This window comes from Rhyacophila brunnea, unplaced genomic scaffold (assembly GCF_057557595.1).
Source record: "Rhyacophila brunnea isolate RB1 unplaced genomic scaffold, BYU_Rbru_1.0 scaffold_8, whole genome shotgun sequence".
In the NCBI taxonomy this organism is placed as follows: Eukaryota; Metazoa; Arthropoda; class Insecta; order Trichoptera; family Rhyacophilidae; genus Rhyacophila; species Rhyacophila brunnea.
This window is the reverse complement of record NW_028233350.1, coordinates 31976112-32002071: the sequence shown is the minus strand read 5'-3', so window position 1 is coordinate 32002071 and position 25960 is coordinate 31976112. Positions and strand designations below refer to the sequence as shown.

Sequence of the window (25960 nt, the reverse complement as noted above, 5' to 3'; positions counted from 1 at the left end):
TAGAACGTGAATAGGTGTTCCGCGGAAACCTGGAATGGTTTTATAAGCTACAACGGCTGCAACAAATTCAAACATGTTTGAGTTCATTTTGGCAGGTGAAGCAAGATTTTTTTTAATATGCTGCAACGAAGTGAAAGTCCAGGAACGGGTTCGATGCCACACCAAATATTTAATATAAGAATAATTCAACTTTCTAATACTGTACCTGATATCAAGAAGATTTGCAATTCAAGGACTCAAAATCATCGAAGTCATTAAAAACTTCATTCAATTATATTTGTATGCATGGCCCCCAAAAGCCTGGGGACCTGGGCTTAGTAGAGACCCGGCGTGACAGGTCGATCAGTTAAGTGAAATAAACACACACACAACAAACTTACTCTAATAGTAAAAAAACGCCTGCGGCGCTATTTTACAAATAGAATTTTAGTTTAGTGTCAATCATTTTAGTGTCTTTTCCGACTAATAAAAATGACTATTTATTTTATCCAATATGGCGAAGGGTCGCATGTTACTTGACTATCACAAACGGGGGTCGCGATCAGTGCTTAATAATATGATTCCGAGTGCCGACAATTCTAGTGGGTTTATTTAAAAATACTTTAAATCACTAATAAAATCACAGGATATTCATTATTTAGCACGGAACCCTGGAGTTTCACGGAATACCATTTGGGGAACACTATTGTAGAACATTACACTGCCATTAACTTTACCGATGTTGGGGGCCCGCCAAACATCGTGACCTGGGGGCCCGCTTCAAGGTGTGGGGTCCATGTTTGTATGTGTTAACTTTTAAAAATAATTACTAAATAAATAATTAATATTATTTTTTCTCATTATTTAAAATCCAATTGATTATGTACCTACTATTTACTTACTTTACAAAATAAACAAGGTGTTCCGTTAAAATTTCAGAATTTGGAAAGTGTTCCATCGCAGCAAAAGTTTGGGAAAGCCTGCCCTAAGGCCTAAAGGATAGATAAATAATGAATTATTTTTAGAATGGTTCAAACGCTTCATAAATAACATCCCACCAGCCCGGCCAATCATATTGTTGTTGGACTCGCATTATAGCCATATTACCTACACCCCAAATTCTCTATCTTGCTGAAACCAATAAAATCAATCAAATGACTTTCTTGCCCATATGACACATCGTTTACAACCGTTGGATGTCGGCGATTATAAGCCGTTAAAAGATGCTCGGCGGAAAGAATTAAATAAATTTTTAAACATGAATCCTGGAGAAAAGCCTGACCGCTGTGCCTTCACTTCCTTTTTAGCAGGAGCCTTTCGCTCAGCTTTTCAACCGTCTATTATAACACCAAGTTTTTCGAAATGCGGAATTTTCCCATTAAACAAAAATGCTATCACTGATGATGCCATACCTCCCATCTACAGTTTTGAGTCATCCGGCACCACATTTTCGGAATCCTCCCCTGTACCTTCGACGCCATCTTCTCATACCACTCGGGAAATATTGACTATATCGCATTCAAACAAAAGGAAGACCCCAAGAGCTGATTCTTCAGCAAACGTGTTGGCATCGAAAAAGTGCGCAAAAAATGTGTGAAAAAAGTTTTTAAAAAAAAGTGGTTCAAGTTCGAAGTGTAATTCCATAGAGGTATTATTATAGAGGTGTAATTCCAACATATGTGGACAGTGTAAGGGTTCGTTTCAGGAAGATTATTTTGAAAAAGAATATGGCAGAATGGATACAATGTCCATTTTGTAAAATTTGGTAGGTATCATATAAATTGCCAAAATGTTGTAAATAGAGTCTGTCTTCTATAAGCTGGCGTGCGGTTTCCGCCCGCTTCAGTATCTTAACACTGCATTCCCTCTCGTTCCTTCACATTGAAAACTTGCAACAGTCGAACGCGATGACACAATGCTTTCAATGCTTTCCACGAGTGAACGCCAGCTTATAGAAGACAGACTCTAGTCATTAGTGACTAGTCATAGTTAAGTTCAGTCACTGTGAAGAATCAGATTGATTTTTTTCTTGTGTAACCTGTTTTTTGTAAATTCATTTTATTTTATCAATATAATTAAGTACTAATGTGACAAGTTATATTTTTTTTGTGCCATATTTTTGCTGATTTTGTATTGAAATAAATATTCAATATAAACTTTATCACGGAGTAAAGGTCATGGTATCAAGGAGTAAACTCGAAATCAATAACTATTTTTAATTTCTAATTAAGTACTTATCTCTCAAATGGTTAATTTTAATAATTTTGCTTTTTCTGTATTGTAAATCAATCAAATTGTAATAAAAAATTGAATAATTTAGGCGTCTAATTAAAAAAAGCGACAAGTCCACAATTCAATATTTTCGGGAAACAAGTTTTTATGTTTCAAGCTTCAATTATTTGTTTTAATGTGAGATTATTTTTCCGTTGTACTTTATGTCGAAATTAGAACCAAATGGCAATTTGTTTCAGCCGATAAACTCTTAAATGTAATAAATATAGGCAAAATAAAATTGGACGTAGCGCTATTTGTAGCTCACTTTTTAATTTACTCCGCATAAGGCACATATTTCCGTGGCACTATCATGAGTTTACCAGATGCTACAGCATGGGAGACGCCCTTGTCAATATTGAACGTTCCCTTATTGGTTGACTTAAACACGCGCGAAATCAACCAAGCTTTAAATAATATGAAACACGGACTTTTTTTGTAATAAATCGAGACTTAAAATATTTTTTTTCGTAGAGTTATGTCACGTTTTGGAATATATAAATCAATACATATTGTGTAAAATTATACAAAAAATACATGCGTATTTTTTTCTCGATTTTGACCAAATGTGGACTTATCGCTTTTTGGAATTAGACGCCTCAATCATCCGTTTTTTGCTTGCACGGAATAAGTACCTACCCCTAGCTATCGTTAGGTTACTGTTACTACCACCGCACTGGCGTCATTCAAAAAAACATGTTTCGCTGAATTGCAGGCATTTAATAATAAGGGTGTTTGACACGAAAATGGGCTTAGGCACAATGGGTAAGTGAACTGTACTTCTAGCAGGTATAATAGTGTAAAACCGGGGGGATTCGCGGCAGTCAAATGTAAAGCAACAATGGGGGGGCGAGTTACGCTCCACTCGGCATGGCTTATAGCCCCCCTTGTGATCGCTGAATAATGAAATGCATTGGTCGCGAACATAATAATATTGAAAATAATAACTAGCATGGCGATGTGGGATAATCTCAAATATATCTTATATAATGTATTTTCATCACTGTACTATATCACTGTATATATTAATTGTATGTACAATTTGACTGTACAATAATTGTTATTCGGCAAAAATCAAATGAATACTAGCAGCCGGCAATTATCATATCTAGTCTAGCTAGACCAAAACAATAGTGCGTTAATAAAAAGTACAACATGTTCTGTAAATATCTGTCCCAACACTAATGTCCATTGTACAGTCCACTGGTTGAAAGTTATGCGAATCAACGCACGTCCATATCTGCTAATATTTCTATCAAATTAAATGTAGTTTGGACAGTTTACGAAGTACAAATTGCATAGCAATATTAGAGACAACGGATCGCTACTTCTGATAAAACACTACAAAAGATGTAGGACTTGTACGTAAACATTTGGTTTGAAACTTCGGTGTAATTATTTAAAATTCAAAATTAATCTAGAAGGTACCGAAATAAATATGCCTAATTAAAACAATTAAATTGTAATTATGTAACATAAACATAGTGTAAATAACATATGTAACATAACAAATGTCTCAAAGACAAAAGTGATGAGGAACTGTATTTCGGACCCTGCGATTATCTGTATTTCTGGCACCCAACTCGAGCAAGTCAGCAGCTACGTCTATCTCGGACAGCAGGTGTCCATAGACGGAAGCATGCACGATGAAATTGCTCGAAGAACAAAGCTCGGATGGAGTGCTTTCGGACGTCTGAATATTATCTTCAAGAGTGACCTACCATTATGTCTTAAGCGTAAGGTGTTCAACTAATGTGTGCTACCCGTGCTCACGTATGGCTGCGAGACGTGGACCCTCAACACGAGAGATGTCCAAATGCTAAGAGTCACACAGCGAGGCATGGAGAGGTGCATGTTGGGCATCACGCGAAAGGACCGTAAGAGGAACGAATGGGTTAGGAAGCAGACAAGAGTACGCGATGTAATAGACGTTGCCAAACAGCTGAAATGGAGATGGGCGGGACACATTGCTCGCCTAAAGGACGGCCGCTGGACAAATGCCGTCATCCAGTGGTACCCAAAGGGTACGAAACGGCCACAGGGTCGCCCTAAAAGCCGCTGGATTGACGAACTGGTAAAGTTCGGCGGAAATACGTGGCAGCGAACGACACAGGACCGAGAGAGTTGGAGAAAGCTTGGGGAGGCCTTCATCCAGCAGTGGATTGACCCCGGCTGATGATGATGATGATGAAATAAAAATACTACATTTTACATTAATGTATTGATATGTTAATTAGTAAAATACAGAAAACAAAACAAAATTCAACTTCAAGTCACTGACGTATGACTTTTATAATAGATGCTCTTTGTCAGTTACCCATCGCTTACTTCCCTCCAGCTAGTATTAATTCTTTGCCACTGCTATGTATTATAAAATTATAATATATTCTTTATGGTTGTGAACACCAATACTCGTACTGAGTGGTGACGTTTATACGCAAATGAGGGCTTATGTAGGTTAGGAAAAGTACACCGTTAGGACACGGGTACGTATCCACGTCAATTATTATAAAGTAACTATAAAAACAAAAATTAAATTTTAATCTTTTACGTCAAAATAATTGATTCACTAATAAAAATGCAGGTACCTAAAGCGGCGCTTTTCTTTGACGTAGATGACGCGATCGATTCGTCAAAAGATTTAAAAGGGGGCCTCGAAACAGTTCAACCCAGTCATATAATGATTATAAAAATATTACCAAAAGCATAACAACATCCCTGCAATTAACTCCAAAGGGGCCGATAACAAAAAGTTTAAAGTAAAAAGATTAGTAGGTAGTAGGTACTTACACAAAAACAGACTACTCATTTTAATATGTCTCATCAGTGATAAGATAAGTGTGATCACTGATCAGTGATCAGTCATCACATCACTGTCGTATTAAATGATAATTATATTGCGTTAAGAGGGCATGATTATAGGAAAGAGATTGGTACATTGATATTTGTATGAGATTTTAGTTTAAAAAAACATCTAGTGCTGCTATCAACAAATCACATGCATCTCGAGTAGCGAGTCGAAGACGCCAGAACGCATGTGCGACTGTCGCTAGGTAGATGTGCACGTCTTCATATGCAACATCGGATCGACGTTCCTAGAAGGTTTGATTTATGGCTGTACGGCAGACGAGGGGAGTTTAGATGTGACAGCCGGTTTAGCCCGTCTACAACTTATATTATAGAGTGTAGTAGACTACCGAGAGGAAATAGACTAACCCGTTTAGAGGCTGTTCGACAGTCAAATCATCCGTATCACGACCTTCAGTTATGAAGTCCTGACGAAGAAGAAGTAATATTCCATTCCTGGGGGGGGCGCGCCTGGTAGTTACACGAATTTCTGTTCTGTTAACAATGTTCAACATACGATAGTTTTCAAAACAACATTGTTTTACCAGTTGTTCAAAACAGTGCCCATGTTCTGTCAGTCTATTCTTACACCAAAACATTAAACAAAAATGTCTGTTCTTTATTTGTACTTTTAGTTTGTACGATGTAACGATTCCATGTTTGTTTTATTAATGAAACTCGTGCACGCGAGGAATATATTTGAAAATCACACCTCTGTATTATTAATCACTTGGATGCCTGCCTTGCGTAGGTACTAAGTACACAGCGAACTGACGGGCAGAGTAAATTGGTAATGATAGTAAACACACGCATCTACATTCTACTGCTACTATTCTACTAGCAGATGAAATCAAAATAAATAGCTGATTTGAGGACACAATTACTCGAGGTGACCTAAGACGAAGAGTTGCGAGTTATTTATTGGTCGTCTGAATATATCGCGTAAAAACTAGCGGAGCTGTGTGTCCTAGCGACGAGGAGCATGTATTATTATAATAGAAAGCACATGCGAGACCAAATTTGGATCGGTACATGATAACTCCCTCATAGCAAACAATCCCTCTTCATATCCTTTGTATCATTACTGAAAACGATGACCATTCAAAATAATTATTTATACAAGTCGCGATCATTGTTAATTGAGTCGATTTTTAGATTATAGACCTCCTCCGTTCGACACCAATAGTGATCAACACCCTACCTCTCCAGGCTGTTCGAATCTCTTCAAACAATGTGCCCAAAGAATTAAATAGTTTGTCTCCTGAAGGAGGCCGAGAGACATTCTTTGGTGCCAAGCTCTTCCAGTAATGTATATAGACCAGTGGTTCTCATGTGCGGGCCTGATGGCCGAATGCGGCCGACAGCGCTTTACAGAATAATAATTCAAATAAATATTTATAAAATTGGTTGAATACACATGACTTGTCGTAAATTTCTTTCCACGCTCAAGTGATCCATGTGTTCTTGTGATGAGACCATGTGTGAAATAGTCCGTTTCTGACTTAACTAAATTAACGGCCACCAGACATTTCCATAGAACTGTCAATGTCAATTGTGCGGCCACAGTTAAATTTCACGTGAGAACCACTGATATGGACACATGAGCTCATAGATTCATATAATGCGGAGACTCTTCCGTCAAAACCTCGGACGCGTTGATTATCTAGAAGTCGACGTTTCAACAACGTATATGAAGATCGAAAATATAAGCTTTTTTGTGGGTCTGTGATGCTGCATACTCAACCGCCGAAATTTCGATTGGGTTAAATAGGCAGCCCAGCATGTCTATTCTTAACGGTTATCACTTTGGCTTAGCACGTTTCCATTATTTTCATTGGTCCAAATTAACACGGAAGGTGTTCTCTAATTCATAATACAGCGAAAATTTAGATTGGTAGACAAGTTCGTCAAATTCGGATATGTTCGTGCTGCCGAACCCAAGCGGATACGATCGAAGACAGGTGGATAAAGCTGAACCAGCGCCATCTACTGTTCGACAAGAAGATCTAGGCGATAACCGGAAGTCGCTGTAGTCGAAGTGCGATTAACTAAATAGGAGGGGCAGTTTTAACACGTGGACAACTCGTCGATAACCGGAAGTCGTTGCAGACCTTTTGTCAGTTCAGCCGGTTAACTTTTTTACATAGTTAACCGCTAGAATACGTAAAGTGATAAATGTGATATATTTATCACAATTAGCTCTTTTCGGGTATTAAGTGATATGATAGAATAGGCCTGCAGGGCCCCCAAATTCGTAAAGGCCCCGCGGTCCGAAAAATTAAGAAGATTATTACAAATATTTTGTAAAATGCCGTTTCAATAATTTATTTCCTGAGCCCCCAATATCCTTCAAGCATAGTTAGACGCTATCTACGAAAACGCTATGATTCGCATCACCAAGATATCAAACAATATTTTGGATGTAAATAATTAAATAAGCAAGTTCGTCGTACACTTTAGCACTTTAGGGCGAATGTGAAGAAAACAAATTCAAAATTAGCACAGAGTTCGTTACAGAAAATGGCAAACGGAGAAAATAGTGTCTCTGTGAACTCGTGAATACTGTAATTTTAATTAGGTATAAATTAATTAGAACATTTCTACTGAATTATGTCATCTGCGATATAAAAAAAGATATTTCATCTGGGATACTGGAGGTTTAATTATGTCAATTATTAAATGTTTACGGCCTATTCTACACGCCCCAACATTGTTTATATTATATTCAAGTACCTACTTCAACTCCACATCCTCTGCGCCAATGTTTTCCGGTCATTTTTTTATTTAATAAACTGAAATAGTACATCACCATAATTAATGTTATATTGTAAGGCACAGCTTACAACATTTTCTCTTCGGCCCTATGCTATTTCCATACAAATGGGTACCTATACTATTTCATTACCTACTAGTAAAGTTAGCTTGTGAAATTAAAAATAGGTGTAACAATATGACCAAATGGCAATCATCCATAGACTACATTTGAAATTTAAAATCTTTATTAATTTATTAGACATCAATTCGTTAAAAAATAAAAAAAATGTGAGAAGATTTCCAACGCAACTTTAACCAACCCCATTGGTAGGCCCATGACCATCACAAGGGGGAAGGCGACAGGGCTCTTGTCTGGGGACCTAACGTGGCGGGTCGACCAGTTAAGTGAGATAAACTACAAATTTACTCTAATAATTTGATGTGATATGATTGATTGATATAATTAAATGATAATTCACGTTTAGACTTTTATTTTCTAGTTATTTTAGTGTATTTTTTTAAACTATTTATCTAATATTACGTAATAAGAGTCGCATATTACTTGGCTACCGCAAAAGGCAGTCTCAATTAGTGCTTTATACTAAATACCCACTGCAGATACTAGAGATAGACTACTTATTAGATACCTAATGCAGACAGCTATATAATCGAAGTGGATTAATTTGAAAATACAAAAAAACGCTCAAATACACGAAATACCCGTAATGATACCTATACCAGGTATTGATACTTTTTCTTCGGTATGACAACCCTACGCTTAGGTACGGTACGCACGAAGAAAGGTTTTTCGTTTTTCTAGGAATGTAATAAATAGTTTGGTCATTGACTCGGGTGACAACTGACAATTGCATGGCGAATTCCTCTCCGTTCGCAGCGACACCGGCCCTAATCCTGTAGATCGAGATGCGCGCACGCACGAAATGGAACGTGGCCACTACAAAGAGAACAGGATCTGAGAAACTAGACTCAACGTCCGGATATAATATCCACACACCGGCAACCGACGGTGGACGTACGCGGCCAAGTCGAAACCATAGATCGGTTGAAAATGAAGTAACTTTAGTAGGTATGCCATAGACATCATTTTAAAAATACTACAATTATATTTTACAACATTTTGCCGGATAGCTGTAAAAAGACCGGATTTATCAGGTGGTTAAAGTAAATTGAAAAATCCATGATGTTCCATTATTGAAATTAATTCGGCACTAAATGAAATATTTACAAAGAGTATAAATATATCATAATATGCTGCCCTTGTTAAAATATCCCTCGTAACTATTGCATTTGAGTTGTTATTTTTACAACTTGAGAATGAGCAGGAAATTAAAATAACAATAATCGCATAATAAAAATAGTTTTCAGTACTTAACTTAAGCAGATACAACATAATTAATATTGTGAAACCAGAGAATACACAATTAATGAGAACTGGCGTAACCTAAGGGCGGCAGGCAAGTATGGTGAGGCAGGCTGGTAATCAATTTGCGGCAAAATTTCCACGTTAACATTATATTATATGGGTACGTTATAATGATCAAAGTAAATTCTCCGTGATGTCGTGCATTTTTTTATCGCGTCGCTATTTTTCGCAAGTTGTCTGCTATTGTTGGCCTGCTTCATTAAGTTGTATGAGAAAGCCGTAAAGGTACAGGTTTCGAGTGTGAAAAAATATGAGATAAACTTAAACGCTTGTTAAAGTTCAGGAGTTACGTCTGTCTTATAATATGTGAATCACGTAAATATAACGCGCATTCAATGATGGCAGTCGGCACTTTGAATCCCTTGGTTTTATGGCCTGCCCTAAAATAACAAAGCGAACCCTGCTTCAAAACTGCCACCATACCTATTAACCTTGTGTTCCCTGTATGAAACATTTTTTAATACACTTCTTTAATTAGTTGGGTGTTGTGCCCCCCCATGCCCTGGCTGTAGATACGTTATCGTATTAGGAAAACAATACTGTCAATACATGAAAGCAGATTGGCAGTAATGGCTTTGTTGCAAACAGTTAATAGTTAATTACTTTACCATATCAAATTTATCTGTTCATGAAAGAATGTTTTTTTTATGAGCAGACATCGACAGACCTAGATGCCTATGTCATTTACTTGATCCAGTAGTTATGTGTATGATAAAATGTATATGTTGGAAGTGTCTTTACGAAAACAGATGCCCCACACCCTTCTTGATCAGAAATTTACTCCCGGTTAAAACCGCTTAAGGGGGGACATGCTCGTCGAAGGTCAAAATTGAGTTTTTATTGTATTTTCAAACCATGATCCTGGACACTCCTTAAACGTTGTAGATAATCTATTTAGATAATTTTGAAGCCTTATTATCCTTTATAGTTATTTTAAACATTTGATGACTGCATGAAGTATTTTTGTTACATAAAATAGTATTCTTTTAAACCTCTCGCTCTAATGTTTTAGAATATAGTCATATTTTGGTACATAACTGTGCAGTGGTGTTAAGATTTTTTACATTTATTAATTTTTAAACGCATTTATAAAACTATTAGCATAATTTATTACGAGATAATTTTTGTAAAATATTCACGATAAAAAATTATATTGATAATCTCTGTGATCCCAAATTTGACAAGAATTAGGCATTTTATTATTCAAAAAATCGGCAAGATTAACACATTTGAAGATGATTCTAAAGATACTTATTATAAGCTATGTCTTTGACCATTCAAGTGTGATAAACATCTTATGAATAATGATTGCTTTATAATAATTATTGACCTAAGAATAAGGTAGTGTTTTTTTTAAATACGCCATTTCTTTTGTCATTCCCCAGTGGTTAAGCTACAACATACGGCCGTAGCCATAAATTGACAAACTATAATTAAAGTAAGGAGTAAAATGATATTGACGCGCGTGTTTGAACATGTACCGTTTAAAAAAAAAATTTAAAAAAAATCAGTTAGGTTCATGTTCAAACACGCGCGTTAACATAATTTTACTCCCTACTTTAATTAGAGTTTGTCAATTTATGGCTACGGCCGTATGTTGTAGCTTAACTACTAGGGAATGACAAAAAAAATGGCGTATTTCAAAAAAACACTACCTTATTCTTAGGTCAATAATTATTATAAAGCAATCATTGTTCATAAGATGTTTATCACACTTGAATGGTCAAAGACATAGCTTATAATAAGTATCTTTAGAATCATCTTCAAATGTGTTAATATTGCCGATTTTTTGAATAATAAAATGTCTAATTCTTGTCAAATTTGGGATCACAGAGATTATCAATATAATTTTTTATCGTGAATATTTTACAAAAATTATCTCGTAATAAATTATGCTATTAGTTTTATAAATGCGTTTAAAAATTAATAAATGTAAAAAATCTTAACACCACTGCACAGTTATGTACCGAAATATGACTATATTCTAAAACATTAGAGCGAGAGGTTTAAAAGAATACTATTTTATGTAACAAAAATACTTCTTACAGTCATTAAATGTTTAAAATAACTATAAAGGATAATAAGGCTTCAAAATTATATAAATAGATTATCTACAACGTTTAAGGAGTGTCCAGGATCATGGTTTGAAAATACAATAAAAACTCAATTTTGACCTTCGACGAGCATGTCCCCCCTTAAAAATCCTTGCTCTGGATTCAATATTAAGTTATTCTTAATTTAAAAAAAAACTGAGATTTAAAATTTTAAACTTGCTTTGTTTACCAATATGGTAATCTCCCCACTAGGTATTGTGGCCGATTTGATTTGAACTGACATCTTATTGTTATGGTACGGGATGATGATTAATCCTGCTCTTGTGATACCAGATTAATATTTGGAGACAAGTCACAATGTATAAGGTCACGCTTGATAACGTCATTTATATTGTAGAGTTTTGTAGTCTATTACAGCGTGTTACCATTCAATATTGAGTAAGTGCGTACACTTTATTATAATTGCAAGATTTATTTTAAAGGTTGGCACTGGCCTGCCGCAAATCTCTGGACATAAAATGAATACGTGTATTAATTAAGGCGCTAAGTACAAAAAATATAAAAACTGACATTTTTATAGAAAAATGTTCTACATACCAACGCCAATAACTTCAACTATAGTCTAAGTGCCTCAAGCGAGTCAAAAAAATACAGCAAAATAATTAAACCTGTCGACGTTGTAAGTCCGTTGGCGTGTTTTATTTATAATGGTGTAAGTAGCACTGCAGTGGTCAACGGCATTCAATGTAAAACTGACGATGGTGTGTTGACACTTGCGAGTTCTTAATACCTAAAATTATAGAAGCTGCCGTGATTGCTTCACACTATAAAACTACATTTTTCAAAAGGTCTGCTTCATGAAATTTTACTGCAATGACTCGGTATTTTGTAACTACAGGCAATACTATTTTTTGGTACTTAGAGCCTTATTTAATACACGTATTCAAATGAGGAAGACAACTCATAGGAAATAAACATTACCAAAAAGATATAGGCAGTGACGTCGCTAGACAAAATGCCGCCCCTAGGCAGCGCCAAAATGCCCCCACATTTTTTTTTACAATATTTTTATCATCCTTTCATGACTCCAATATCTAAGAAATGTGTTGTATGAATAGATTACTAACAAAATGTATACCACTAAACGCCATCCCTGCTTCAATAGACAATTAATAGGTATTGCGAGTCCACGGTTTCAGATACATTTAAAAATACGCCTGACAACTTCCAAAACTCGCGAGTGACTGGCAAACATTTTACACAAAATTGAGTAGTTATGTACCTAGATACCTATAATTCGCAAATCTGCACGTGGTATTGCTGTTCATCAAGGACGTGATGTCCAAGGGAAGCGGAAGTAAACTAGACATCGCGAACCCAACAAAACATTATAGTCCTATTACAACTTTTATAGTAATTATTACATTTTGTTTCCAACCAGTGAGATGAACTTTTTAATGGAAAGATATTTCCGTTACTACTTCGTTTAGATGGCTATTTCTATATATACCTAATGATTCTCCTCGATTTGCCGCCCTTCAGGTAACTGCCGCCCCCAAGCGACGCTCAATCTGCCTACCCCCACGGGACGGCACTGGATATAGGTATAACACGATGAAATCGGAAATTAATATTATTTTAACTTTCCCGTCTTTGTAAAGTACAAACGACCAGTACCAACGGTTTGTGATTCCTGTCCTCGCAGAATAATAATGCAATGACCTCGAGAGCTCTATCAATTTCATTTACAAGATCCCAGTCAGTGAGAAGACGGGTTATCTTCCCAACCCTTCGTGTCGATAACATTATGTCAGGAAATTGAAATGTTGTAGAAATTATTTAAAGTTGGTTCTAATTACTAATGTATAGTCCAGGTCAAGATAGGTACATAATATCATGTATAAATACAATTAAAATCTTTGTTTTATAAATTATAATTCGCCTGGGACAGAAAATATGTGCAAGTGTATTGACACATTAGGAAACGTGGCAATATTTGGAAGAAAAATGTTATAATAATCGAAAATAACGGTGCATGATTTTGTGGAATGTTACATGATGTGGACTGTCCAAACTACCTACATTTATAGCGTATTTTGCATGTGGACATAATAATATAATATTGGACTCCAAGAATCCTTGTCAATATAATTAATATATACCAATGACATTTTATTCGTGGACAACGCACTCAGTACAGTAGCTAACAAGTAAATTCGCGCATAGTGACATTCGCACATGTATATACGTCACGCAATTTATGCGATATCACGCATCGGAGATTTATAGCAATATCACCTTTATTGTAATGGCGTTAGAACAGTGCTTCTAGTGTCAATGTTAATTTGAGAGAATCCGTTCGAACCGAACCATTCGGCAGACCGACAAAAAGCATAGGGAATTTATAGCAATATCACCTCTATTGTAATGGCGTTAGAACAGATTATGCCATTCGGCAGACCCGACAAAAAAGTGAGTGTCATTTTTTTTCCAGATGCTTCGACCATATTAATGTCATTGATATATAATATATACCCACTGACAGATTTCCTGCCAGCAAATACCTATGTACGACAAAATGGTGCCATTCTCCACAAAATATTCTATAGCTATAATAATAATTCTTGTATGTAGGTATGTTAGGCTCGACACGGATGGACAACAAAAAATATCCTCGTTTAACGAAGCAGATACGAGCACGCAATGTCGCCAAAGGGTTTGTCGATGTGGGTGGATAAGGATAATCCATGGACGAATGCTGCCAAACAGTGGTATTCAAGAGGCACTAAACACCCGCCCAAAACCCACTATTTAGTAGATCGATGAACTGAATTTATAAATCAATACAACTAATACAAGACAGTAAAACACGAAGGACGGAAACAAGTCGAATGAGCTGGCGGAGAACTTCGAACAGGGGCCCGATTTCCTAACTATCGTCTCGTGTGGCACCAGACGATAGTTAGGAAATCGGGCTGCAGGCCGTGAATCGACCTCGAATGATAGTTTAGTAAAGTAGGTACTAATAAATTTGTGCAATGCAATAAACACAGTTATAAATAATAATAAGATTAATAAGGCATACAGGCGTTCTTCGGTTAGTAATCCTAAATGACTAAATTCCCCAGTTCGAAATATGAGTAAGATACCCATCCCTTGACCCGAGGTCAAGTACCTACATACTTGACAATGATTGTACAAATAAACATTCTCACAGTTTTTCGAAGTATATGAGTCAACGATAATAAATTTTCATAAAAATCTTTTGATGTGTTTCGGCCGAGAAATTTCTACCTCACTCCCTCCCTCCTCCTTAGCATCAGATGAATATGAATTCGAATCTGAACGAATGCTTAACTATCAATCCTGGTAAAAATAAAACTGACACAAACACCGACGAATCACTCACGTTTGTTGATGAGTGCAGATGGGAGCGGCCGAAAGCCACTTCGGGCCGTACCACCACAAAATAAAAAAAATACCCTTAATAGTGTCAGTTCTGCATTTCTAAAACCATGCCTACATAATTCACCGTCAATCGTATAAAAATTCACAAGGTCAGCACTTATTACCGTAAATCAGTGAAGAGGTGAAGAAGGCGTTGACCTCTTTGCAATATAGAAAGACTTTTATCAAATGGGTTAAAATCGTTGTCAAAATGCATTGAACTGTCCATGTGACATAATATATTGGAAAACAAGAAATAAATCGTTTTAATCCGTCATCATTTTCCTGCTTCATCGTCATTTATGGCACTACAACCCCGGTGGATCTTGGCTTCCGTCAAAAACTTCCTCCACCATGGACGCCCAGCGCCAACACCCTCGAACCACGTTTTGCTTCAAAGCCTCTACCCTCAGTTGCTTTGACCGAGCATTCTTAAATCTCTTATGGCGCGGCCCCAGCCGTCTAGGTCTCCTCTTGCCCTCGGGTGTTGCGTATATAGCCCGCCTTGGTGGTATATCCTCCGGCATTCTATTCACGTGACACATTTGCATAATATGCTTCGTGATCTTTTCGCACGCACAGAGTAGCACAGCTCCTCATTATACCTTTACATCCAAATCCCATCTTTCTGAATAGCCCCAAAGATTCTTCTCAATACTCCCATCTCAAAGATATCCATATTTATCTCATCCTGTTTGGCGAGTGCATGGACGCCACAAGGGGGGGGGGGGGCTGACAGGGGCTGATAATGATGACGGATTAAAACGATTTATTTCGTCGCTTGAGTTATTTATTACTTTTATTAGTGTCCGTGACAAGAGGAACCGAAGTAGCTTGATGAACGATCCTCGTAGTATGTATTTTTTTTTAAATTCGAAATCACACCCATAATTTTCATTTGAATCGATATTATAAAAATGTAAAAGCTCTAAAGAAAGCAAGACGCGAGTTTGGTGAAATTAATTATGATACAATAAAATCGATTTGGCATGATAGGATAAAATTCTTTAACTTGATGCTATTGTAGACTTTTTTCAATGACAAGTGACGTGTTCTCCGGAATTCGCAATTGGGCGTCTTTCTTCGCAGGAATGTGGGGGTAATCTACTTAAAGTGGCTGACGTGACATGAATCAAAGAGTGTAAATAATATGTACCTAAATTATGTTATACAATAAAATATAAAACCATGTAAAGTATATAGTAGGCAAATTATTGAGCATGTACGTATTTCCATTTATACGACTACCAAAATGTTATTTAGAATTGTGATTCCTACATGCACGGTGAATGGACAATGATGATTTCCATCTGTCCGTTTTAGGCTGGACATACCTACCTAATTTAATAAAGTGTACATTTTACATAGAATTGCATAATACAATAATAATAATTGTAAATGGCGCCACTGTCATGATTGTGACTGTATGTACATATACCTACAATATTATTATTATTTAGCTGTTAGCAGAAAGGTATAAAATGCAATAGATGGTAATCAGGTTTTTACCAAAGTTGGGTTAAAATGTTAAATTATACTAAACTTTGGTGGCCACATTCAGTTGGATAATCGAATCGTATTTTATTAGTAAGTATCTTGTATACAATTTCAAAATCTGGCGGTAAATTGATTCAAATATGGAAATCTCACACTCAATAGGCAACAATAATTTATTGTACCTATCAATTAGAAACGTAATATGCACATACTTATTTAAATTTTCGCAATATAAGTACAACATAGATCATTTCTTACCTTAGTAATTTTTAGTTACACCTATCGAGAAAAATAATTATCAACCAAATTAACAATTAATTAATTTGTAAAAACCCCTAAATCCCCATTATAAGTATTCTTGACCTAAGTAAACGACGTGATATTGCTTTTAAAATAATAATATTGTGCACTGCGAATATTTTTAACCCCTAGCCGTGAATAAGAGGGTAGGTACCTAGGTAGTGGGTTGTTAGGTACAAGGACAAGGGCTAGACAAAATCGATGCATAGAAATGACGCGCGATGGCGTCCGGCGACTTTTCTCCATGGCGGAATATTTTGCTAGATTGTAATAAATTTAAAAAAAAAATACCAACACCCTAACTAAATACGGCATATTTAAATTATAACGCGTTAAAGATGTATATCAGAATTCCCGATAGGGTCGTTTAAACAATCAAAACATTTAAAAAGGAGTGCTATGTTATTACAATTTTCTATGGTTTTAATAAAAAGCAACGAAGAAAACGTTCAATAGTGTCCAAATAAAGAAAATAATACGATTTAGAAAATATTTCTGTTTTCATCGATATTAAGAATATTCTCTTTAATATAAAATCGTGTTAAATCAGTTGAGTAGTCACAGTAAAGCTCTAAAACCGGTGTAAACATAATAAAATACTTACAATGTACGGGAAGAATAGTCCAAAAAGACCCCAGGAAAATTTTCTAATCCAACTATTAAGTCATACTAAGTAATACACTTTGTTGAACTTAACTATTAAAATATAAACACTAAATTCGTCAATAGGACGCCGAACACAAAGCAAAAGCTACCGCTGCACCGAACAACAAAAGCTTAAACGTGCTAATGTTGCCACTCTTTTAAAACATTCATTCGTCATCGAGTTTGCTGTTTATAAATTTTCAATTTCCCATTTTAATTTTAAAACCTTTATGAAAGGTCATAAAACTTCACGCCATGGTCATAATATTTTCGTTACTGTTAAAAAACCAGCATGCTATGTTCCTACTTTTGAATGGCAATCTATTATTTACTCAGATTTTTTGTATTATTATTAAAACATGACGTTGACATGACAAGCTGCTAGGCAGAAAATCGATTATAAAAGTTAGTTAATTTTCAATTCGTAAATGTACATACGTTACCATGGGAACTTGGTGGGAACCAAAGAGATTGAAAGAGGAGTCCAATCTCTTTGGTGGGAACATAGTATTCTATAATAATTTTATTTTATTTTATTATTATACTGTTGTTTATACTGATACTTACATAAAAAATAATAATTAAGTAGGTAGGTAGAGGTGAATTTAATATTTAAGACGGCCAATAACACCAACATAATATTTTGTTATCCGATAGAATTTGCTTTATATCGCTACCCATTGGCCGATATAAATAATCAGTATTGTCAGTTATTTTAATTAAATTTTATTGTATATAATCTTTTAGTTTAAACTATTATTTTTGAGCACAAAAAGCGACCCAAAACTGTCTTATAAATTTTATTGCTGTGACGACACTTCCTTGGATCACATTTGTGTCATGTAGATGCTACAATAGACGGCTTTCAAAAGATTCAATTTCGTTGCCGTCCAACGACACCATCATAATATGTTGTGCAATGACTTAAGAGGTGTGGTGTCACTGATGTCAGGTCCATTATTTGTTCAAAGATGGATCCCCAGGTAAATAATTGACTATAATGGTGCCACCGGATGTTTGAGCTATCCGACTGTCTGACGAGACAACCAAATCGAAACGTTCGTAACGTTGTCGGCTTATTTCCCATCACAAGCATAAACATTGCTGACCTTGCTGACGGTGGGATAATAAGACGTAATCGCGGCCGTAATTACAGAATGCGAAGTTGATGTCTATAGACTTTCCGACGTGCTTTTTGGATACTATAAGCACTAAAAATGTCCTTACGTGTTGGTTTTTTGAAAGCGCACGGTTATACTGTCCAACAAGAAGATTTAGGCACTAGTTAGAAGGCGCTGTCGTCAACTAAATGAGAGGAGCTTGTTAGTTCACAGTTTTAACATGTAGCCAAAAAGTTCTTGTCGGACAGTACGTTTGAGTTGCACGCGCCGCTACGGCCCCGCTGCCCGCGCGTTCACTCTGGCCAAGAACTAATCACCATAATATTATTAATTAAACATTCAAACAAGTGCGGCAATCTTTTTGTCATTACAGTATCGTACGCGGTCTAAGAAATTATAGGTACCTAGTTTTTCGCGGTATTTCGGCAAAACTCATAGGTAGGACCACGCTGTTATTGTTGAAAATGTTAGGTTTTGGTTTATCACAAAAAACAGTGAATTTTATTTATGAAATTCCGAGGCTCTTTTTTAATTGGTATGTACCGCTTCCGACCAAAATACTTAAGCCCCGTTAACACGGTCCAAGTACGATCCAAGTATAGACGGAGCGCCATCCAAGCGCACTCGTACGGGACATCTTTATACAAATTACTCCTATCCAAGCTACTTGGACTGCATCCTACTCATCCAAGCTAGTTTGGATTCAGCGCTCGAATTGGAAAATTTTACGAACCGGAGCGCGTGATAAGTTTACAAAAATATCAGCATAGTTATCTAATTTTATATGTATTTTATAAAAATAAGTTTGTTTGATTTTCGTTATATGGCCTATCTAGCTCAGACGGTCAATTTATTTTTGACACGAGCGATAATTTTGAGGATTTTATGAACCGGAACGGCGCTCCGGTGCGCTCCTGTCCATTTAGAATGCTGTTTGGATTGGAATAATTAGTATGAAGATGTCTCATACGAATGCGCTCGGTCCAAGTCAACTTGGATCGTACTTGGACCGTGTAAAACCGTCTTTAAGAAATTTTATTTCAAATTAAAGTCAACGGCTTTTTTTACCTCTTTCGAGAAACTTTTTTTTCTCAGCTCAGCAAATTTTCTTCTATTACGAATTTATAGTACTTTGCACGAATAATTATTTAAAGTCTGGAAATATCAACATTTTAGTACCTACTTTTGGCGTCTTTTCGAATGTCGAAATTAAATCTTTAACATAAAGATACATTTTTCTCCTATATTCAAAATTACATATAGTATTTGGAGAGCACCTCAGTCACCTGCGCTTTGCAGATGATATTGTTATACTCTCACAAGACCCGAAAGACCGCCAAGGTAGAATGCAAGAACTCGCGGATGTCAGTCAAACGGTCAGTCTAAAGATAAATGTCTCAAAGACAAAAGTGATGAGGAACTGTTTTTCGGATCCTGCGATTATCTGTATTTCTGGCACCCAACTCAAGCAAGTCAACAGCAACGTCTATCTCGGACAGCAGGTGTCCATAGACGGAAGCATGCACGATGAAATTGCTCGAAGAACAAAGCTGGGATGGAGTGCTTTCGGACGTCTGAATAGTATCTTCAAGAGTGTCCTACCATTATGTCTTAAGCGTAGGGTGTTCAACCAATGTGTGCTACCCGTGCTCACGTATGGCTGCGAGACGTGGACCCTCAACACGAGAGATGTTCAAAGGCTAAGAGTCACACAGCGAGGCATGGAGAGGTGCATGTTGGGCATCACGCGAAAGGACCGTAAGAGAAACGAATGGGTTAGGAAGCAGACAAGAGTACGTGATGTAATAGACGTTGCCAAACAGCTGAAATGGAGATGGGCGGGGCACATTGCTCGCCGAAAGGACGGCCGCTGGACAAATGCCGTCATCCAATGGTACCCAAGGGTTACGAAACGGCCACAGGGTCGCCCTAAAAGCCGCTGGATTGACGAACTGGTAAAGTTCGGCGGAAATACGTGGCAGCGAACGACACGGGACCGAGAGAGTTGGAGAAAGCTTGGGGAGGCCTTCATCCAGCAATGGATTGACCCGGCTGATGATGATGATGACATATAGTATTTTGGGCGTACTATACCATAGTATAATTATAATAGTACAAATAATACTATAATTATAGTACGGTTGGCAACACTTTACACTACATTTTTGAACCGACATCATCAGTTACTACCATAGACTATATATGTATATTATCTATGCCATAATTTATTTATATTATAAATTTATTAGTCTATGGACACTACTGACAGCCAACTTCATTGTTGTTAAATCATCTGCATTTTTCAATGGGGCGAGCAATAATTTATTTTTGTTCATAATATTTTTCCTGTCATAATTGAGAATCGCAATCCTTCGTATAGTGTTTATGCGATTGATTTGAACTAGTTGCTTATCAAAATGGCAAATAATGTGCTTGGTGTAATAATTTCTGGGAGATTGGTAAGTAGGACCAGCGTTTTCATTTTGTGCAACGATATCTAAGTATTCGCCGATAGTTTCCCGTGTAGGTAATATTAAATTTAGAATACGTGTGTAAGTCGCAAAAATATTTAGATTACGCTATGTATCCTGAATAGATAAAGAAAATTGTCTTTGCCAATTTAAAACTATTTATCCACGCATTTTCTTTCAATATAATGCCGGTTTTACAAAACATTTAAGTAACAAATTAATTTACTATAAATATCTATTTGAAAGACGCTGAATCTCGAAATAATATGCACACAAGAAGATATCGAACGTTTTATGTGACTATCAGATACTTTTAGTAATGGGATAGAAACTTGGAAAAAAAAACCGAAATGTACTATTATACCCTAGTATAGTCCTTATTATTTTACTTGGTGATGACCGAAGATGAATAGGTAGTTAAAGGGATACCATAAGTCCTCTACAATTTCTATTATTTTGCTAGGCGAATGGGCCGATTTGATCAGATTTGACACAATATCAAGTCACATGTAAGTCTGTCATCTAACTCTTGGGTGATTTCAGGTGGCTGCTCTATAAGATTGCCTAGTGATCCGTCGGACGTAAACGTTACCCATTTTTTTCCCACATTTATTTTTCTTCAATTTAATAGCTAACATCGTAACTGGAATAATTTAAAAGTTTTGGTGTTTCAGGAAGCAAAAACATCTGACCGGAAAGTCAAACCGTATTAGGTAATACCTGATTTGATCAGGCTGTTAATCAGATTATAATCCTCCCATTAGTTATTCTGGGCCTGGAATTTAAAAAGGGACAGAGTGCCTAAATATAATGTTATATTTTTGATTGGTCTGCTATATAATATAATTTCAATACAGAGATGTAAAGTGCTATTGGAAATTGATACTGTTACTTCAAGCAATTAATTTCGACACACTTAGAGCGGTGTCTGCAATGACCTCTCCAACGAGCCAGAAACGCCAAGGAAAGAGGGCGAAAAAATAACAAACAACCGTGAAAGTCCCAAACATTATACCTATATTATAATTAATCTATATCCTATTCTCTTAATTTCTTTTAGGTACAGACCGATTTCTCACAAGTTGGCGAAACCCAATTTCTTACTACAATAATGGACGCCGACAACATTAATCATGTTGTAGTTTTTTTAACGGGTTTGATTCCGCTTCCTGAGGGCACTGTAGGAATGGGTAAGCCTTGCTTATTTAAAACTTCTTCCAATGCTCTGCGGCTCATTCCATATTAACGCTGTACGGGGTAGATGTCTCTTGTTGCAATATTGTAGTATAAGGGACTGTTGGTCATTTGCTCTTAATACAACCTGATCTATTAAGACTATATTGTATTAGTCACGAAGTGGTTCGACGATACAAATGTATGGTTGGAAAAATACACGTTATTATAACATAGTACGTCATATTAAGATATCATTTCATACTTTTTATACTGAGATGAACTTTGTTCTAAATTTGAACACTTGACGATTTATGATGGTATATCTATACCTTCTTTAAAAAGAAGTTAGCTTAGGTGTAAAATGACTGAAACGTCTAACTTGCTCAGATAATGAATTAAATCTTTCTTGGTATATTTATTCTATTTCTCAAAAAAAATTAGATTAGATAAACATTTTGCGGATGTTACCTGAATCTTCCATATTAAATTATAATAATCCATATAATGTACATAAATAAACACATGTATGAGATTGATGTCTCTGATAGTAAAGGATAAATTTAATGATAAAATGTAATGAAAAATACATAAATCATGGAATATGGTATCTATGCTTCATAAATGCAATTAGTCAGCCAAATATGAAACCATCGTAAAACCATTAAGGTCATAATGAAATCACTTTGTTATAAGTGCAAAGCAGTATTTTTTTACCATCTTTCTCATTTTTATTAATTTATATGAAAATATTAAAATGAATAAGTGTGAAGTGAGGGTAATATTTATATTGTAAGCAAGAAGAGTCTGGCTAGCGACAGGGATTCTTGAAGGCGCCGCGTGGTGTCCATATGCTTCAACTAAGGGGCGGATATGGCCGAAGAAGAAGAGAAGAAATCAAAATTTAATCAAATTCAGTTTATTTATAATGAATTTATATGTGATTAAAAATATTTTTCCTGTTATATTTTTGTTCTTATTTAATTTTCAGCTACGGTCTGCTTACCTGTATTCCAGTTGTGTTATTTTATTATGTCGAATGTATTTTAAGGATTTAGAAACAAAAATGACAGTTTCCATTTTCATAAAACGTTAAAATCGTCTTTAAGTCGGAATCGCTCTGCGCACGTATGACAGACAATAATTCTACATGTTCTACCTCGCGAAGTGAGTGATGCACATATGAATAACAATGACAAGTTGAGTGTTGTCTGAAAAAGTGTTGGCAGTGTGTTGTACTAGCATAGTAATAGTAATAGAGGAGCCACTGACCAGTATTATCAATCGTCTAATTTCAAAGTGAATCAAAAATCACAATAGCTTATCAATAAATAATTAAATATTATTACGATATAGGTATTAAAACGAGGCGATTTCTTTAAAATCAACACAAATTTTGATCTTTACTTTACATTTGGATATAAATTATTCTATAAAAAAGTTTATATTCACATATTATCATGTATATTTATTCATCTTTCGCAAGAACTTTAATAGATTGTTTTATTCATAATATGTTTGTTATGAAAACGAATACCAAGAAAACTTGCAAATTTTTGTGTTTCACATATAGAAACATTGACTAGATAGTTAAATTTATAAAATACCTTGCCTCTGCAATTAATTAGTCTCAATGGCTGCACAAACCTTTTCTTAATAAAAAGATATACAGATTGTAATTATTTATTTGATAGTTATCATTATTTACTGTAAAATTGCATCTATAATTTACTATCCTAATTAATATGTACAACATGAATTGAAATAATACCAGATCAGCAGTTTATTGTTTTACGTATATTGTGTTTTCTCATGATGAGTGTTTTATATTTAATATTATTCTTTGTAGTCTACTTCAGTTGGCCGGATCCAAATGCACCTCCTAATTGGCAATTGTTAGGACACATTTCAAATCTGAAGCCGTCAGCAATATATAAGATATCTTCACTGAAAAAGCTTAGCGAAATGGCCGGTAAGTTATACCAACTTTTCTACATCGTAAGTTTATTATGTACTGTGGTATTTATATTATCAATAATTGAAAGTAATCAATCATTCTTTATTTGATGCATTTACGGTTGAATACATCAAGAATTTTCGTCAGCAAATCAACATTATTGTGTGAGCAAGAGCTGATGAATCTTCAAGATAGAATGCAAGAACTCACAAAAGACAGCCACGAAATAGAATTAAAAATAAATTTCGCCAAAGTCGAAAGTAATGATAAACTGCTTGACTAACCCAAAAATGATCCTCAGTGATGGCATTAGATTAACAATGACATCTATCTTGAACACTGTGCCATCCCTAAAGTTCCGCCCTTATGCAGTCTCAAATAACCGTCCTCAAGCATTTATTATCTCAGTAATTATATAACCCCGATCCCACGATGGCCGCGCGGCTTATGCGTTCCAGGTTCGAATCATGGGTCTGGCAAGTACACATATTATTTCGGTCAGAGTATAGACCTAATAGGTTGAGCAAGTAGCCAACATCCATTTCTTGTAAAAAAAAAATCTGTTAATACAAACCTCCGCTCTGTGGAAGCCCATATGATCTTATTAGGATCGGACATGGTTTAAAAAAAAAAATGTTTAAATTGACTTATTTTCTTATTTATTTGTGATTATTTTAAATGTAGATAAATTCAATGACAATCTGATGTACATCCCTTTAAAAATTGGAGTGGGTTGCAGTTGATAGAGGTAGAAAATTCTCGTCTTCGTGGAATCTACTCTAAAAAGATGGATCATTCACATGATTTACTTAGTTTGCCGCTCTTTAGGATTTGCCGTCCCTAAACAACACACGACCTACCTACCCCCACGGGACATCACTGTTTGAAAATCTCTATATTATAATATTATGTTGTATGGATTGCATAATATAATTTGCAATGGCTAATTTTGAATCATTGCCTTTTCAGGTGGCGATAATGGATTTGTGGGGACGTTCGGCCAGCAAAAAATATGTCATAATGCACAAATCGGAGTATCCATTGAACCAGAAATCAATGCACAACTTCAAATTCCTACTACTGTAAGGAAATATTTTACACTCATATTGCAAAATTTAACCTTTCAGGAGACTATAAAAAATTATGTACTAAACAATCAACATTTTTTTTTAAATTTAGAATTTATCAAAAATGCCACAACCTAGTATATTATATTAACCTTCATCTATGATTATGACGTGTTTACGAGAGTTATTCATTAGTTTACATTCAAAATGTAATTTAATCTATAGAGATAACTCATTCTGTAATTATAATCGTTACTATCAATACAAAGTATTTAATAGATTTTTTCTCCTAGGTCAGTCTTTAAGTTTTCGGAGCTTTTATCGTTATAAAAGGTTTCTTTTTATTATTTAATTTCCAGGTGACTACAAATTCCTACCTCACTTTTGGTCAAAAAATGCTAGAAAATTTTTTCAATTACGCCGCTAGCTTTGCCATCACACAAGCGGAAATGCAGCCCTCCCCCGGAATAAGTTTCGTCCCTCTCAACACTCTGCAATCTTGGTACCAAAACTTTGAGAGAAGACTACAACAGAATCCCAACTTCTGGAAGTCATGAAAGCTATAAAATAATATGTTATTTATATATTATAATCACTGTTAATACTTTGGGAAATGCCATCAGAATTGAATAACACAATTATTTTTTACTGCGAAACTGTACCGATATTAGATTGAAAGGAATACTAAAAAAAGATAAATTATTTTGTATTTTATTTAATAAAAGCTTTTGCCATTATTTTTAATATCATCTTTTTAACTCCTAATTTGTAAAACTATTCTTCTACATCGGGTCCTTGTGGCTGGGGATCGTGACCCGGATAATTTATCCATCTGACCGCCTTCTCCATGGCTCGATTCCATCTCTTTCAGCATTCAGCAGCACACGTGTCAGTGAGAAACTCACGGCTTAGCTGCTCATCCGCCCTTTCTTT

General features: G+C 35.6%; 2 protein-coding genes across 2 annotated transcripts in view; one reads left to right on the top strand and one right to left on the bottom strand.

Annotated features, from left to right (window-relative positions):
• Nrt (Neurotactin) overlaps positions 1-17355 on the bottom strand; it is a 58621-nt gene extending 41266 nt beyond the window's left edge. Inside the window, exon 1 of the mRNA XM_085958623.1 lies at positions 17198-17355. The gene's annotated coding sequence lies outside the window, so the exon portion shown is untranslated. The remainder of the gene's footprint in view (positions 1-17197) is intronic.
• Positions 17356-20623: 3268 nt separating this feature from the next.
• Positions 20624-25736, top strand: LOC147064140 (protein OPI10 homolog). The gene is made up of 5 exons (XM_085958702.1): positions 20624-20818; positions 21891-22020; positions 23853-23975; positions 24930-25042; positions 25387-25736. Exons 1-5 carry the CDS (start codon positions 20777-20779, stop codon positions 25582-25584), a joined length of 606 nt encoding a protein of 201 aa, XP_085814828.1. The 5' UTR covers positions 20624-20776; the 3' UTR covers positions 25585-25736.
• The last annotated feature ends 224 nt before the right edge of the window (positions 25737-25960 follow it).

What these genes read in the sequence shown, in the direction of transcription:
- LOC147064140 (XM_085958702.1), top strand. Translation starts at nt 20,777, where the DNA reads ATGGCAAATAATGTGCTTGGTGTAATAATTTCTGGGAGATTG. An exon ending in TGAGGGCACTGTAGGAATGG is followed by an intron (nt 22,021 to 23,852) that starts GTAAGCCTTGCT and finishes TATTCTTTGTAG; the next exon opens with TCTACTTCAGTTGGCCGGAT. An exon ending in AAAGCTTAGCGAAATGGCCG is followed by an intron (nt 23,976 to 24,929) that starts GTAAGTTATACC and finishes TTGCCTTTTCAG; the next exon opens with GTGGCGATAATGGATTTGTG.